The 15,353-nt window shown below is 30.6% G+C and overlaps 1 protein-coding gene across 1 annotated transcript; it reads left to right on the forward strand.

The window, feature by feature from the left end:
- Positions 1–1,999: 1,999 nt before the first annotated feature.
- LOC105641350 (polygalacturonase QRT3) lies at positions 2,000–5,744 on the forward strand. The gene is made up of 3 exons (XM_012225869.4): positions 2,000–2,538; positions 2,744–2,971; positions 4,595–5,744. Exons 1-3 carry the CDS (start codon positions 2,362–2,364, stop codon positions 5,684–5,686), a joined length of 1,497 nt encoding a protein of 498 aa, XP_012081259.1. The 5' UTR covers positions 2,000–2,361; the 3' UTR covers positions 5,687–5,744.
- Positions 5,745–15,353: the final 9,609 nt, after the last annotated feature.

Genomic DNA, 15,353 nt, shown 5'->3' on the forward strand with positions numbered 1-15,353 from the left:
CTAAACTTTGAGCCTAGCAGGTTCGAGTTCTGCTCGACTCATTTATACCCCTAAGTTGAGTTTTCTAAAAGAAGTTGAAAGCCATGTGCAAATTATGAAAGAGAGGGTTACTTTGATTGAAGTTTTAATATATTTTATAGAGTTTTTTTTTTTTTAATTCATTAGAAGCTCAATGAGCTGAAATACTACTACAGTCTACACAATAGAGGCAATCCTCCAATTGGTTTACTGAAAATAATTATGGTCGAGAGAATTCAAATTCGAGAGATTCCACTTCTCACATAAATGAGATGATCTAACCAAATACCGTTTGATTAGCATATGCTATAGATTTTTAAATTTATACTTATTTATAGTTTTAACTAGTCATTGATCTGCGCTTCGTGCATGGCTATTTATACATATATGAAATATACTATTTATGAAATCATGTAAATTTTTTTCTAGAAAAAATTATGTACACTAATTTGATTTAGAGTTATTTTGCATTTAAATGCTTATACTTAGTACTATAGGTATTCATATTTCATGTTGATATCAAATAATTAACAAATATATATATATATATATATATATATATATATATATATATATATATATATATATATATATATATATATATATATACGTGTGTGTGTGTGTGTCAAAACACAATCATACCACCTTGCTTTACCGATCAATTAACCAATGCAGTAGAAACTAAATAGAAAAAGTATAAATAGCAAATGATTTGGCTTAAACATGTTAAATTATTTTATCCACTTTTGATAGTAAAAATAATAATAAAAAAAAAATCCTCAAAAATCTATTTATGCATACACACACGATCCAAAACCATGTACCATTAAAATTACATTCCTGCATTCTTTTAGCAAACCGCAAAAAACCAAAGGGAATTCAAACTCTATTACTATAAGAAAGAGAATTAAAGGCAACTGAAGTCCTCCCCTGTGCAATAAATCTTTTATAATTAGTTCCACTATCACTATGTCATCCAAGCAATCAAAGCCAAATCTGGTCAGAATTTTGAGTTGACATGACAAAACACAAACAACAACAGAAAGTACAAAAGGAAAAACAAAGCTAGATATTAGATAAATAATTGGAAAATTAAAACATCCCATTACTTTTATAAATTATCTTGTATCCTGCAAAATGTAAAACCCCTAATTAAAACAACATCTACCTTTATATACCGAAATTAATTAATCAAGGAAGAGAATGATAAAGTTTTTTTATAACATTGTTATTGCCTCTAGAAGAACTGCAAATGGATACTCCAGTGCTTCCAGCCATCGTTCTCGCATTCAGAGATGGCTCATGAACCGCCTAAACATATTGAATTCCTCGGGGGAAGATTCAATGTTGCTCATTGTTCTATCAGTGTTGCGAATTATATTTTTAGTGTTAATTTCTTCCACTCCCTTCTAGTTCCAACTTGCGTTGTCAGTCTGATCTCCATTCCTTATAATGAAGTGAATCCTCTTCAACGTATCCACCCTTCGACGTGTTTTAGTTTGTTTAGGTAGGTTAGATGATTAGATTATATTAGGTTTAAAAAAAATTATCAATTATCAATTATCAATTCAATATTATATATTAAATTAAAAAACTGGCCAATCAAAATACAGAAATATAAAGAAAAATTTACAATTTTCTAAAACAAGAAAAATAGAATGTTGAATAAAGAGAATGATTTGTTTCGGCTTTCATATATATTTATATATATAGATTGAAAAAATATTAAAACAATAAAAAGCTATATTTTTTTTTAAATTAAATTCAAAAATTTAGAAATTAGAATCAGATGCGGACTGAGGGGCCAGGGGTCGCATCGTGTAAAAGTTGGACATATTACAATCAAATGTGAAAGCCACATCGATTTATACAAGGACATTAATTATATTTCCTCAGCTACCTCAATAATTGCCTCTTTGATCAGCTAACTCTATTTCATTTATTAAAATTCGGGAACAACTTACAAAGTAAATGGAAATTAATAAAAAGTAGTAGAAAAAGAACCACGAAAATCCCATTATACCACTTTACATCCAGATCAAGCTGTTCTAGCATCTGCATTTCCTTTTTCAAATATAGCTTTCCCTCTTTCTTTTATTTTATTAATTTGTTTCCATTTCTTTTCTTTTCCTTCCTTTTCCTTTCACTTTCCTTTTGAAAATTCCTTCCATCTTTAGTTCTTTATACTGTTGCGTTCAATTTCTGCTATACAGTCATGTGCCTGTATTTTCTTTATAAAGATCGCTATTATCAAGGCTGATACTCGCCCAGTAGCTACTAATTATCTACCATTCTTTAAAGAATAGCTTAAACATTAGAAATTTTTAGAACCACAAAAGCATAATGCAAATGAAAATTTTGAGAATTTTTCTTGTGATGGGCGTTCTTTTACTAGTGTTAGTTCAAGAAACGTCTTCTTTTTCTTTTATGAGACAACAGAAGAGAAAAGAAATGGAAGCAAAGCTTCAAGAAATAGTAGCTACCCCGTCTAGGGACATTCAAGTTCCAGAAACCAAACAGGTATAATTCATTAGTCATTCCAACAGATTCGAACAAAATTTTTTTTTTCTTTATATATTTGATGGGTTTTTGTTTTCTTGAAGAAATGAAGAATGTATTTACTTTCAATTCTAAAAATACAAAATATTACATAAAAAAGTTTTTACTTTACATAAATTAATATTGTTTATTGTTTTTAATGGGTTCGATCTTTCTTTTGTTAAAGAATGGGAGAGTGTTTTATCCAATTGGATATGGAGCAGACCCAACTGGGGCACAAGAGAGCAGTGATGCCATCCTAAAGGCATTAAACGATGCGTTTCAAGTGCAAAATGGAAATGAGTTGGTGCATGGTGTGAATGACTTGGGTGGTGTTGTGATTGATTTGCAAGGTGGCAACTATAAAATCAGCAAGCCTATCAGGTTTCCTGCTTCTGGTGGAGGCAATGTTGTGGTCAGTCACTCACCTTCTATATATCTCTACAAAATTTTGCTTCATTTTGCCTGAATATATAAATTGAATACCGAATTTTATTACTTTAATTTTGTAACAATTTTAATTTTTAATTTGATTCATTAAACATTTCAACTTATTAAATTAAACTTATTAAACATTTTAATTTTTAAAATTATTTTATTAAATACTTCATCTTGTAAAATTAAGTCAATTAAACACTTAATTAAAAATTACAATTTATAAAAATTATTATTTTAAAACTCGTGCTAAATACATATCAATTTAATATTTTACAGATAAAAATAAAAAACTCAAAAAATTATTGATATTAATATCAAAAAATATATAATATTAATAAAATTTATATATTTAACTACATAATAAATAATCTGTAAAATTTAAGGTGCCAAAAATTAAAATTATAAAATTGAAAGTTGAATTTATGTATTTCAGCTCCGTCGTTTACTTTATTTTTGGCATAACCTGCAAAGTCTATTATACAAATATATATATATATATATATAAGGGTAAAGACACTTGAACATTTTGAGGTCACTTTGTGCGTAAGTGTACATAATGCGTGTGGGTCTGTCTTATTTTGTCGTTTTGTGCTGTGTGATCTCTCTATCTCTCCCTTCCATGCATTGACTTCTGCTCTGCTCGGAACCGTAAATTTCTGACTTGTTACCTATTTTAGGTATTAGTAATTACTGTCAAAATCTCAATCTCTTAATTGAAATCACTGTTCCAAGTTCCAAATATAGCCTGTATGCTTCAACAACTCCTGTCCAGAAGCTTCAACAAATTCCATAAATTACCGTCCTTAACGGAGTGGTTGACTTTTAATGTGAAAATAAATGAAACAAATTAGCCATTACAACATTTATATGATAAAAATTGGTTTAATTTGACTTTCACACACACACACACACACACACACACATATATATATATATATATATATATAATATCATAACTTTTTGCTTCGTTTTTTAATTTTTTTTCCAATAGACTTTTATAATTTTTCCTAATTTACAAATATAAAATTTATTTATCTTAATTTTTTTTTTTGACATTGGTTTATCTTAATTAGTTGGCGGAGTTCCTAGAATAAGCTAATTGGTTTTGTAGAAATGAGACTACAATTTAGGATAAATGAAAAAGAAAATGAGGTTTTATGTTTTATAGTTTACGTTTGTAACAAGACTTTGTCTATATTCGGCAACAATTTTTTAATTAGTTTAAATACTATTTTTTATAATATTTAGTAACATAGCGTCTAAATTAGCTTTTAAAAGTTAAAGTAGCGTTTTATAAAATTTTAATTCTTGTAATGTTTAACATTTTAGCTTTTTATGAAAAGTTATTCAAATAGCTAAACGTCATTAAAATAATTAATTTTACTGAACAGACCCTTTGAGTTCAAGTTCTCAGACCAGTAAATGTAGGATTCTTGCTTGCCTATGCCTTACATCATTACATTTGGCATTCTCTGTGATTGAACAAAATGCAAACTCACTGCTTATATATATGATTTCTTAATCAGACCCAATTTAAAATTTGTGCATAAAATTTGAAATTGAATTTTAATTTATTGAACTCTATGCTCAATTGGATTAGGTCAAAGGAGGAACAATACGAGCATCAGACACATTTCCTAATGATCAGCATCTGATCCAACTATGGTCAACAAATTCTAAGGTACTTGATCAAAAACATTCAACTCAACTTCAAGGTTTTTATGATGCTAAAGACCTAACCAACATAATCTATTACGAGGACATAACTTTCAGAGACATTCTATTCGATTTGAACTATAAAGGTGGAGGAATTTTCATTACAGATTCAGCTCGAATTCGCATAAACAATTGCTTCTTTTTACACTTCACAACACAAGGAATTCTAGTCCAAAAAGGGCATGAGACCTTCATATCAAATTGCTTCTTAGGGCAACATTCCACAGTTGGTGGAGATACAGGTGAGAGAGATTTCTCCGGCACGGCCATCGATCTAGCTAGCAATGACAATGCAATAACTGACGTTGCAATTTTCTCAGCTGCTATTGGTATTCTATTAAGAGGTCAAGCTAACATTCTCACAGGAGTACATTGTTATAACAAAGCAACTTATTGGGGTGGAATTGGAATTTTAGTAAAATTATATGCTTCATTAACTAGAATTGATAATTGTTACTTAGATTATAACTCTATAGTAATGGAAGACCCAAGTCAAGTCCATGTTACTAATGGGCTTTTTATAGGAGATGGAAATGTGGTTTTAAAAGCTATAAATGGGAAAATTTCTGGGTTAAATATAATAAATAATATGTTTAATGGGAACAAAAACAAAATGGTTCCTATAGTGAAATTAGATGGGGAATTTAAAAGTGTTGACCAAGTGGTGGTTAACCAGAACAATGTTAATGGGATGGGGATGAGATCAACCATTGGGAGGCTAACTGTGGGTGCAGGAAGTAATGGAGGTACCAGAAAATGGGTAGCTGATTTTTCATCTGTTTTGGTTTTTCCTGACAGGATAAGTCATTTTCAGTGCTCATTTTATAGTAGTAATAATAAAGGGTTCATGGCTTTTTTAGTGACAAATGTGTCAAATAATGTTGTAGTTGTGGAGAGTGATAAAGTAGTTAATGGGATGATTTCTGTTGTGGTTGATCAGTTTAATATGGTTGGAGAAGGTACTCTAATTATGTAAAGATGTTATTCAATTAATCAAAATTCAGTATGTATTATTATTATTATTATTTTGAAAATATTTACAGGAGATGAAATGTTGTCTCAAACTTCAATAATCTCTTTTTCACTGTTGTTAACTACTTCATCCACCATCCAAAATGTTTGTCCATATTTTCATTTTTAAATGTCCTAAAATATTTGTCTAATTTACTTTTTCTTTTCATTGTTAACTATTGTTAAGAAATACAATCGGTCCAAATAATATTATAGACTAAATGATAGGGTTATCTATCTCGTTAACTAACCTAATTATGCTTTTAAATTCTTTTTTTGAAAAAGAGATGACAGAAAAATTAAGAGATAAAAATAGTTTAATGATTCATTGTCAAATTTAGTGGGTCAAATTGTTAAATTTAATAGGATCACACACACATATTCGACAAAAAAAATTGAATGGGAATCATTTGACCCCATTAGCTTCTAAGTGATGCGGGACTGAATATAACAAATGCTTTTAAAAAATCAAATTCAAACAACCTTAATAAATGATAATATATATAATAATATATCCAAATAATAATATTTAAATATATATTGAGATTAACAAATAATGTATGATTCTTATAATCCTTATTTTAGTAGAATTGATCTTGACTCTAATATATATATACCGTAAAATTACTCAAAGCATGATTAATTCTTAAATACTCTTAATTCTCAATTTTGATAGTTAACAAATAGTGCGGTAATCATAAAACACACATTCTACCATAATAACAATTAATACACAAATCGAGATTTGTCTAAGAAGCCTATCTCTCTCAAAAAAATACAATAAGATCTTACCGTACATATTTTTTTCATTAATATTTATAGAGTGATCTGATATACAGATATAGGCATTTTATTTACATTTACATGAGATTGATTGATAAAAAAAGAAAAATTGTGCATTATAGAAAAATTAATTGTCTTTCCCTTGTCATGTTCTCACTTTCTTCAATCGTTCGCCGCATCAACGCCTTCTCTCTCCCTTTCTAAAACCTAATCAAATTTCTACTCGAAAACCCATGTATTTTTAATCGAAATTCAGCAAGCCAAGATTTGACGCTCTATCTCTCCTACATAGCTTGAGTTTCTCTCCACTCTGTTTCTGCTTTTATGCCTCCTTTTCAGGTATAGCTTTATCTTTAATTAGGTAAAGACTTGGTTACTGCCCGGGTTGCTTTTTTACTATATAATATACTTTTTTTTTTTTTAAAGGAAATTAAATTAAAAATTTCATGAAAAGGAAACTGTATATGGATATGGGATACATATCAATATGTTTCTATATTTTTATATAGGAAGTCTAATAATAAACTATTTATACAAAGAATTAAAAACCACAATTTTGATTTGAAGTATCTGATCAAATTGACAAAACTTAATATTTGTGTCATCAGCGATTGTTTGCTCCACTTAGTGGCTATTAATGGTCACTATCCAGCTTCATGATCTTTCTACAGATCTGATCTGATTACCTTCAAATTTTTACCGGAAATCTGTATTATTTCTGTATAACTATCCAAAACAAAAGATGTTGAACAAAATTACTATAGTGGTAACAACAATAACTTAGAATTAGATCTGAGAACAAAATTTCATATATGGGCTACAACAAATTCTAATAATTGGGTGATAATAACTCAGATCTGTATACTGAGGATTATTTTCAAAAAAATAAACAAAAAAAGGAAAGAAAAAGCGCTGATCACCAGTGAGGGCTCATCGGCGGCCGTCCATGGAAGAATAAATGAGAACTTTTAAATTTTAGGTTTGGGGGAGAAAGAGAAAGCGGCTAGGTATTTTTTTTTTTTTTTTTTGGGAACAAATAATTACATCAAATTGATTTGAATAGATTGACCATTGTATATTATACTTTTAGTTTCTAATTTATTTATAATTTATAAGTTATTTAGTATATATGGTTTCATTGTCTATATAGACTTTTCAAAACTTAGAAAATAAAAAATGGTAGACTTGAAAAAAATATAAGTTGATATATATATACAGAAGAAAAAAGAAAAATTTTAAAAATTCATATATATATATATTTTAAGTTTTAGAATTTTAAATTTTATGAAAGATTGCTAAACTATCGATTAATTAGGAATTGCAAATTATTTTTTAAAATAATAATTATCTCTAACAATTATTTAAATTGTCATGGTAATAAAAATTTACAAATTTGTGGGAAAAGGAACAAATAAATGATATACGTATTAAAACTAAGAAAATTTAAAAAAAAAAAAAAGAAAAAATGAATACTGAAACAGGAGAGTGCCATGTCAGCTTCCTGAAGATTTTTTTTTGCTTTTTTCGTCTTTATTCTAGTGGATAGTTCTTTTGTTTTTCTTTAACATCAATGTTTTTTGATTATTTAAGTTGATTAAAAAAAAGTTCAGACTCTCTCCTTTATTCATATCTGAGTTATATTGCTGCTGTATTTTTCCTACCTTTTTTGCATTTTATGAATTAAACCTGAGTTTGTTGTCTTTTGCTCTCTTACACTCTTGAAACTTGATTTTTATGCTCTATATTGCAGGAATGAATGAATATCTAGATATCCAAAGTCGATTTATTATTATTATTATTATTATTAATTTTATAATAATACTTGTCAAATGGAAGGTAAGAGAAGAGCAACGTCTTGGCCTTATGAAAAATGGAAGGAAGGAACTTGACTTTATTTCTAATATTATTAATTATTAATCAACTAATGAAATATTTGACATTATTATTGCTTAAAATTTTTCTTCTGAATTTATAGATGATTCTTACTTGGAACTTAGTTTATATTAACATTTGTTTTATATCTAAATATGAATTTCTGCAGCAAAGGTTCATTGCCATTAAGGTTGTGCTCTCAAAAAATTGGAACTCCAATATTCTTTTTTGGGTTTTTTTTTTTCAATTCCATTAAAATTTTATTCTCAAAACTGAAATATTCATTTGTTCTACTGATTTTAAGCTGTTGTTTTTGGGTAACATTAAAGTAGAGTTTTGCTTGGAAATTATTTATTAGTATTTGTTTTGGCCTGATCTCTGTTCTGGGCTGGCCATTTTATTTTATTTTTAGTTGTTTAAACGATTTTTCTTCCTTTGTTAAACCCATTTTTGCCTGGTATCTTTGCTGCAACTTTTATTATTTACAATACCTGCTGATTATTGATTATCATTGTGACTGTTGTTATTGTTTGGTTGTGACTATTTGTGTTGTATATGGAACTATATTGTATCGGCATTTGATGTATTGTTGGATGCTGGTCGATGGGCTCGATTAATGGATTTGTTTCATTTGTCTTGGCCTTATGTTAATCCCTTTTTCTTCGCCTTAGAACTCTTAAACTATGGTTCCAAAACGCAAGCGCACTAGTAGTACCTCTTCTTCTCTTCCCTTTTCTAATTTTGACTTCCCTATCATAACCAGAAATTTTGAAGCATTTAGGGCCTTCGCTAAACGTTCTGTTCACCCCGGTCGTCTTATAGATGATGTTGAGCACTTCACCCGACATGGATTCTTAGAACCCTTTAGAAAACAAGGAGGCTTCATTTGATTACCTCTGATGGTCCCACACATGAGATGATAGTCAAAGATTTCTATGCCAATCTTCAACCTTTGACTTCACATAAATCCCTCATTCTACTCAGCGAAGTCAATGGTAAAAAGTTTGTGTTAAAACCTATAAAATTGGTCAGCTTCTCAAAGCTCGTTTTACTGGTTTCACTCTTCCCTGTACCCATAAGTGGATTGAAGAACCTCTCTTTCCTCTAGAACAAACCAGAATTATATCTCAGGAACCCAATAAAAATCGTCCTAGAAAGTTAGTAGCTGCAGAACTCCCTGCCATTTCTAAGTAGTGCATCATATTGTCTCAAATGAGATAGTACTACTTCTTTAATGTATAGATTAGATTATTACTAATAGATTAGAAAGTTCAAAGTTTGTAAACAGAACCTAATAAAAAAGAAGGGATTAAAGTGAAACAGATTATTAAAATTGGTTCAAGCACCGATTCATGTAATTCACATTAGTAAGCACTATAGTGGGTTTGCATGTCAAGTCGCCACACATCAAAAATTGGGTCATTTTGTTTGTAAGCAGTAGTGTTTTGCAAATATTTAACTATATAGTTTGATTTATTACTTCAATGATTGAGTTTTAGAAATGACTCTACAATCTTATAATTAAAAACATGGAGATAGAAAGGGTGAGGAAGTAGACTATGGCTGACGTTTTAATGAACTTTTAAATACAAAAGTTTATAGAATTAACTTAATTTGTTTTGATATCTCAAAAAATTGAAAATATTTTATGCAGCATGCAATACAACTTTTGTAATATTACATTCTCAGTCTCATTATCATCTAGCTAATTATATTGCTTCTAGTCTTGAACTACACGTTTTACCTTCTTTTTGTGGGTGAGGTGATGGTAAGTTACTAATGATAGCCAATGAAAATTTGAATTTGAATTGGAATAATAATAAATTAATGATATTTATTTATTTTCTCCACATTTGATAAAATAAAGCAATTTTGTTAATTAGTTTATTGCCTTGTACTTTTATTCTCTTTATCATGATAAAAGTGCAGGTACTTGTACTTTTATTCTCTTTTTTATCATAAAAGTGCAAGTAGCACAACCAAATGGAGGTCAACAAAACGAATTTAAGCAGTCCTCAATGAAATGGATTTAAGCAGTCCACAATAAATTTGGACTTAAGCAGTCCTCCAGTTCGAACATAAACCGTCTATCAGTTCGGACTTAAGTAGTTCTCCAGTTTGGACTTAAGTAGTTCTCCAGTTTGAACCTAAACCGTCAATTAGTTGGGGTCCTCCAGTTTGGACATAAGTGTCCATTAGTTCGGATTTAAGCAGCCCTCCAATTCGGGCATAAACTGTCCATCAGTTCAGGCATAACCAATTCTTTAGTTCAAAATTAAGCGGTCCATAAACAGTTCATCAACTGGGACATAACCAATTCTCCAGTTCGGACTTAAGTTGTCTATAAACAGTCCATCAACTCGGACATAACAAATTATCTAGTTTGGACTTAAGCGATCCATAAACAGTCCATGCCAATTTAAACGGACTTAAGCAGTCCATGCCAATTTAAACGGACTTAAGTAATCCATATTCGAGCTTGAGCAGCTCACTCATATGGACTTCACCAGTCCATCCATTTGAGCTTAAGTAGCTCACCTATTCGAACTTAGGCAGTCCACCTATTCGAGCTTAAACAGTTCACATTCAAGCAATCCCCAATAAATTCGGACTTAAAGTAGTTCAGGCCGAGCTAAAGCAACTCAACATTTAAATGGACTCAATCCACCTGTTCGGTCTTAAAGTAGTCCATTCATTCCAGTTTAAGTAATTCAACCACAACGCACTATGAGCTATAACATTTATTGGACATAAATGACCAACTCTTTTTGGGAGAACTACTGATAATATATAATAATAAAATATTCAAATAATGATATATAAATATATACCGAGGAATATTAGAGTCCCAAATATACTTTAACTAATAGATAATATAGAATTCTCACAATCCTTATCCTAGTAGAATTTATCTTAACTCCAATATATATACCCTAAAATTACTCCAAGCAGGGACCGATTTTTAAATACTTTTAATTCTCAATTTTGATAGTTAACAATGAATATTTTCAAAATCATATTATTTAGCTAAACTTAGTGATAGAAATAAATAAATTGCCCCATTTTATGACCCACTGATTATTGTGGTTACTGATTAGAGTGCTTTCTGGCCCTTTCCATGCTTTCAAATGCACTATAATTACATATTTTGTATTAGGTCCTTAATAGGTGAAAATACCCATTTTTATCTTATACTTGTTGAATGCTATAGTATTTGTTGCTTAATATATCCAATATCTAAATAGAATCGAATAGATAAAATCAAACTGATTTTTTATACAATCTGTTTCTTCATGTTATTTGGTTTGTTTATATTTTAGGCCGAATGCATAAATTTGACTCTGTACTTTTAGCGATTATCTTTATGGCCTCTTAAATCTTGTGAGGAACCTATATTATGATCCTACAATTTCACATTTTACTAATAATTATGCTCACCAAAATGAAATATGAAAATGTGGGGTCATAATTGAATCTCTATAAAGATATTTCATTTTGGCGAGGGGCATAGTTATTATTGAAATGTGAAAATATCGGGTTTTAACTACAAAAATACCTCAACTATGTTACTTGTTGTAAAATTACCATAAAACGATCTTTGTACTCCAGGCACTCCCATTTGAAAAATTAGATATATTGGCACCCCAGTTTAAAAATTAAAACATAAAAAGGATTAAAGTGATATTTAGTATGAGACCCACTAATTTACCTTGTGCTAGGTTAACCTAATGAACTAAAAATTCACCATTTTGCTCCTCTTTCCCTTAATCCAAAAATCCTTCTCTTACAAATGAACGATTCATCTTCTAAAATCCCAAACAATTATTGCACTTATAATTCTTTATAAATTCTTGTTATTTTCTCTTCATTTTTTTCAATTTTTTATTCACACAAAACGCAAGTCTCAAAGAAATTTCCTATGGGAGGTCTTAGGATTACTGCCTGCAGGTCTCAATGCTTACAAGCATCAAAATAATGCCATGAAAATTGAATTCTGTAATTTTAGAATGTGGTTTTCAACATAATAATGTTGATAAATTCATATATTCTAATTGTACAAATCAAGTATGCAAGTGCGATTGACAATTAAATGTATGACATGAACTGCTGCAAAAAGCCTACTAAGGATTCTCAGCATATAAATTATCAAGATATATTAACAATCCTGCTACTGAACCAATAGAGGAAACAAGATAAAAGCTTAAGCTAAGGCTGTTAATCATAAACAAGTCACAGCATTCCTCTTTATTGCTAAAACTTTGCGAGGGAAACAGAGTTGGAAAGTCCAGTAACTATTTGCGATTTTAGAAGATGAATGTTCCTTGCAAGAGAGGGTTTTTGGGTTACAGGTAAGAGGAACAATGAGTTTTTGGTTCATCGGATTAAGCTAACACAAGACAAATTAGTGGGTTTTACACTAAATATCACTTCAGTTCTTTTTATGATTTATAAACTGGGGTGTTAATATATCTAAGTTTTCAAATGGGGGTACTTGGGGTACGAAGGTCGTTTTATGGTGATTTTGCGACAAGTAACACAGTTTAGGATATTTTTATAGTGTAACCCAAACGATAGGGTCATGATTCAACTTTCACAAAGTTCAGCGGGCCAAAAGGATAATGGACCAAAGTTCAAGGTCAAATTTATGCATTAAGTCTTAGGTTTTATCTTAAAAATTTCAATTTATCCTGTGTATATTGATTCGGTTTAACAATAGAATGCTCATCCTCAGTGAATGATAAAACACACAAAACAAGAGAATAATTTTCCTTTTGTTTACATTTTCTTGTCATCGAGGTTTTATTACTCTAAAATGACGAAATTGAGATAAATTTATCAGAAAGATCAAATATAGTGAAAATTATAAAAATTTACAAACCTCAAGGTATTATGATACAGTAGGCCAACTTTTATTTATTCTCTCCATCCTGCTTTGAGAGTCACATAAGTGTATTTTAGTTCCATTTTATGTGGCTATTAAGAAATTTGAGAGTATATTAATGTTTTTTTTAATTTTATCCATGTTTATTAGGTATATTACCAGAGATTTTTTAATTTTAGGAAGAGGATATTTAGTCATTTTAGCATGTATTTTTAGAAAATCAAATTTTCTAATCATTTTTTTAATTCTTGTGTAAAAAAAAAAAAAAAAAAGAAAAAGATGTGACTCTTAAAGTCGGATGGAGAAAGTATTTAAAATATTAAATTATATCTTTTTGAAAAGTACCAAATTATTTAACAGAACCGAACCATGTAAGGTGTCATCAACCAAATTTTCAGATATAAATAAAAAATTTGCTAATCAATATGGTCGTCGCTGTAACTGGCTACTGGTGGATTGTATTAGAAATTTTTGTTGGGAAAATCGCTATTTTCCCGCCCTTCGGACTGGCTTCAAGCAGGAACAAATGAGAAAATAAAATAATGACTGAGAAATTAAAGAGAATAAATAACACAATAATTTAACGTGGAAAACTCCCCAAGTGGAGAAAAACCACGGCCGTTGCCAAACGACAACCAAGAAAAATATTCACTGTGCGGCAAATTGTTACAACCACAATTACAAAATATTTTTCTACCCGACACCCTCAAAACAACCCAAATATTTTATATTCCGAGGGACTCCAAGAGACTTGCTCTAAATCCATAATATAAAACACATTCAAGTGTTTTTGGTGTGTTTAGAAACCTAAACTTTGGCTTCCTTTTATAGCCAAACCTACCACCCTCTTTTGCTCATCTCCCCGATGTAGGATTGAGCAAAACTATATATATATATTTTTTATTTTTTTTCAACAAAGGCGGCTAACAATCTCCACCTTGAAAATAAAATAAAAAAACACAAGATTGTCTGCTACCGACAATCATAATTCTTATCGTCAAGAATTATCATACTCCACCATAAAAGAGTATCGTCACTTGGAACCACTTTACCGACTCCAAGAATTTTCCATCGGCCATGTCGAATCCCGCTAATAGTTTATGGTGCAACCCTCCTATTGACTTTTTCGAGAGTTCATTAGCCATCAACATATTTTTTTCACCACACACTTTGCATCAACTGTCAACCAATGCCGTGCGCATTTCCGTGGACCAGCTACCAATAATCCGTCCTCTTTCATGGCATCTCAACGGGTAGCAATCATGCCATGAGGACACACATCTCTCAATTACAGAGAGATCATATCATCTCCTTCACCACAGGAGATCACATTGGCAGCAACAACGTTAGAGCTTCTAGCCGAATCAGCTCCACCGTTCGGGCAATCCTTCCTCACGTGTCCAGTTTGACCACAACCCCATCAGACAACCTTCCTCTTTTTGGAGCTTTTATTCTTTTTCCTGGTACTGATAGATAAAGCTGAATCCTCATATGATTTATTTTTCATTTCATTCAGTCTTCTCTCCTCAGTAATGGGCTTACTAACCACATCCGCATACTCCACTTCCTTACTACCATATTTCAGAACAGGTTTCATGTGCTCATATGTCGAAGGAAGTGACAGGATGAGTCGAAGAGCTTTATCTTCATCTTCGGTTTGCACTCCAAGAGTTTCCAATTCAGAGACGATGCCGTTAAGAACACTCAAGTGATCTGACAGCTTTGTACCTTCTGCCATTTTCAACGTATGAAATTGCTCCTTCAAATATAACCTGTTCGATATATTTTTGCCCTGGTACAATTCTTCCAGTTTCTCCTACAACTCCTTTGTCGTAGACAATCCAAGCACATTAGCAAGAACATTTTTTGCCAGACACATACGAATTTGACTTGCCGATTTGATATCCAGCTCCTCCCATTCTTCATCGCTAATCTTGGATTTTTCTAAGTCTCCGCTGCTACTGTCTTTTCCTGAATTCTTTCCGCTGACTAGTTTACCCTTCAAAACCTTATGCAGTCCAGACTGAATCAACACGTCTTTGACTTGCACTTGCCACAGTGCAAAATTCATTCTCCCGTCAAATTTCTCAATCTC

This window comes from Jatropha curcas, chromosome 10 (assembly GCF_041381405.1).
Source record: "Jatropha curcas cultivar XTBG-Jc1 chromosome 10, XTBG_Jcur_1.0, whole genome shotgun sequence".
Taxonomy (NCBI): domain Eukaryota; kingdom Viridiplantae; phylum Streptophyta; class Magnoliopsida; order Malpighiales; family Euphorbiaceae; genus Jatropha; species Jatropha curcas.

Bases quoted from the DNA above. Each gene is read 5' to 3' on its own strand.
- LOC105641350 (XM_012225869.4), top strand. From the start codon at position 2,362: ATGCAAATGAAAATTTTGAGAATTTTTCTTGTGATGGGCGTTCTTTTA. The intron at 2,539-2,743 runs GTATAATTCATT...CTTTTGTTAAAG, and splicing joins AAGTTCCAGAAACCAAACAG to AATGGGAGAGTGTTTTATCC. The intron at 2,972-4,594 runs GTCAGTCACTCA...CAATTGGATTAG, and splicing joins CTGGTGGAGGCAATGTTGTG to GTCAAAGGAGGAACAATACG.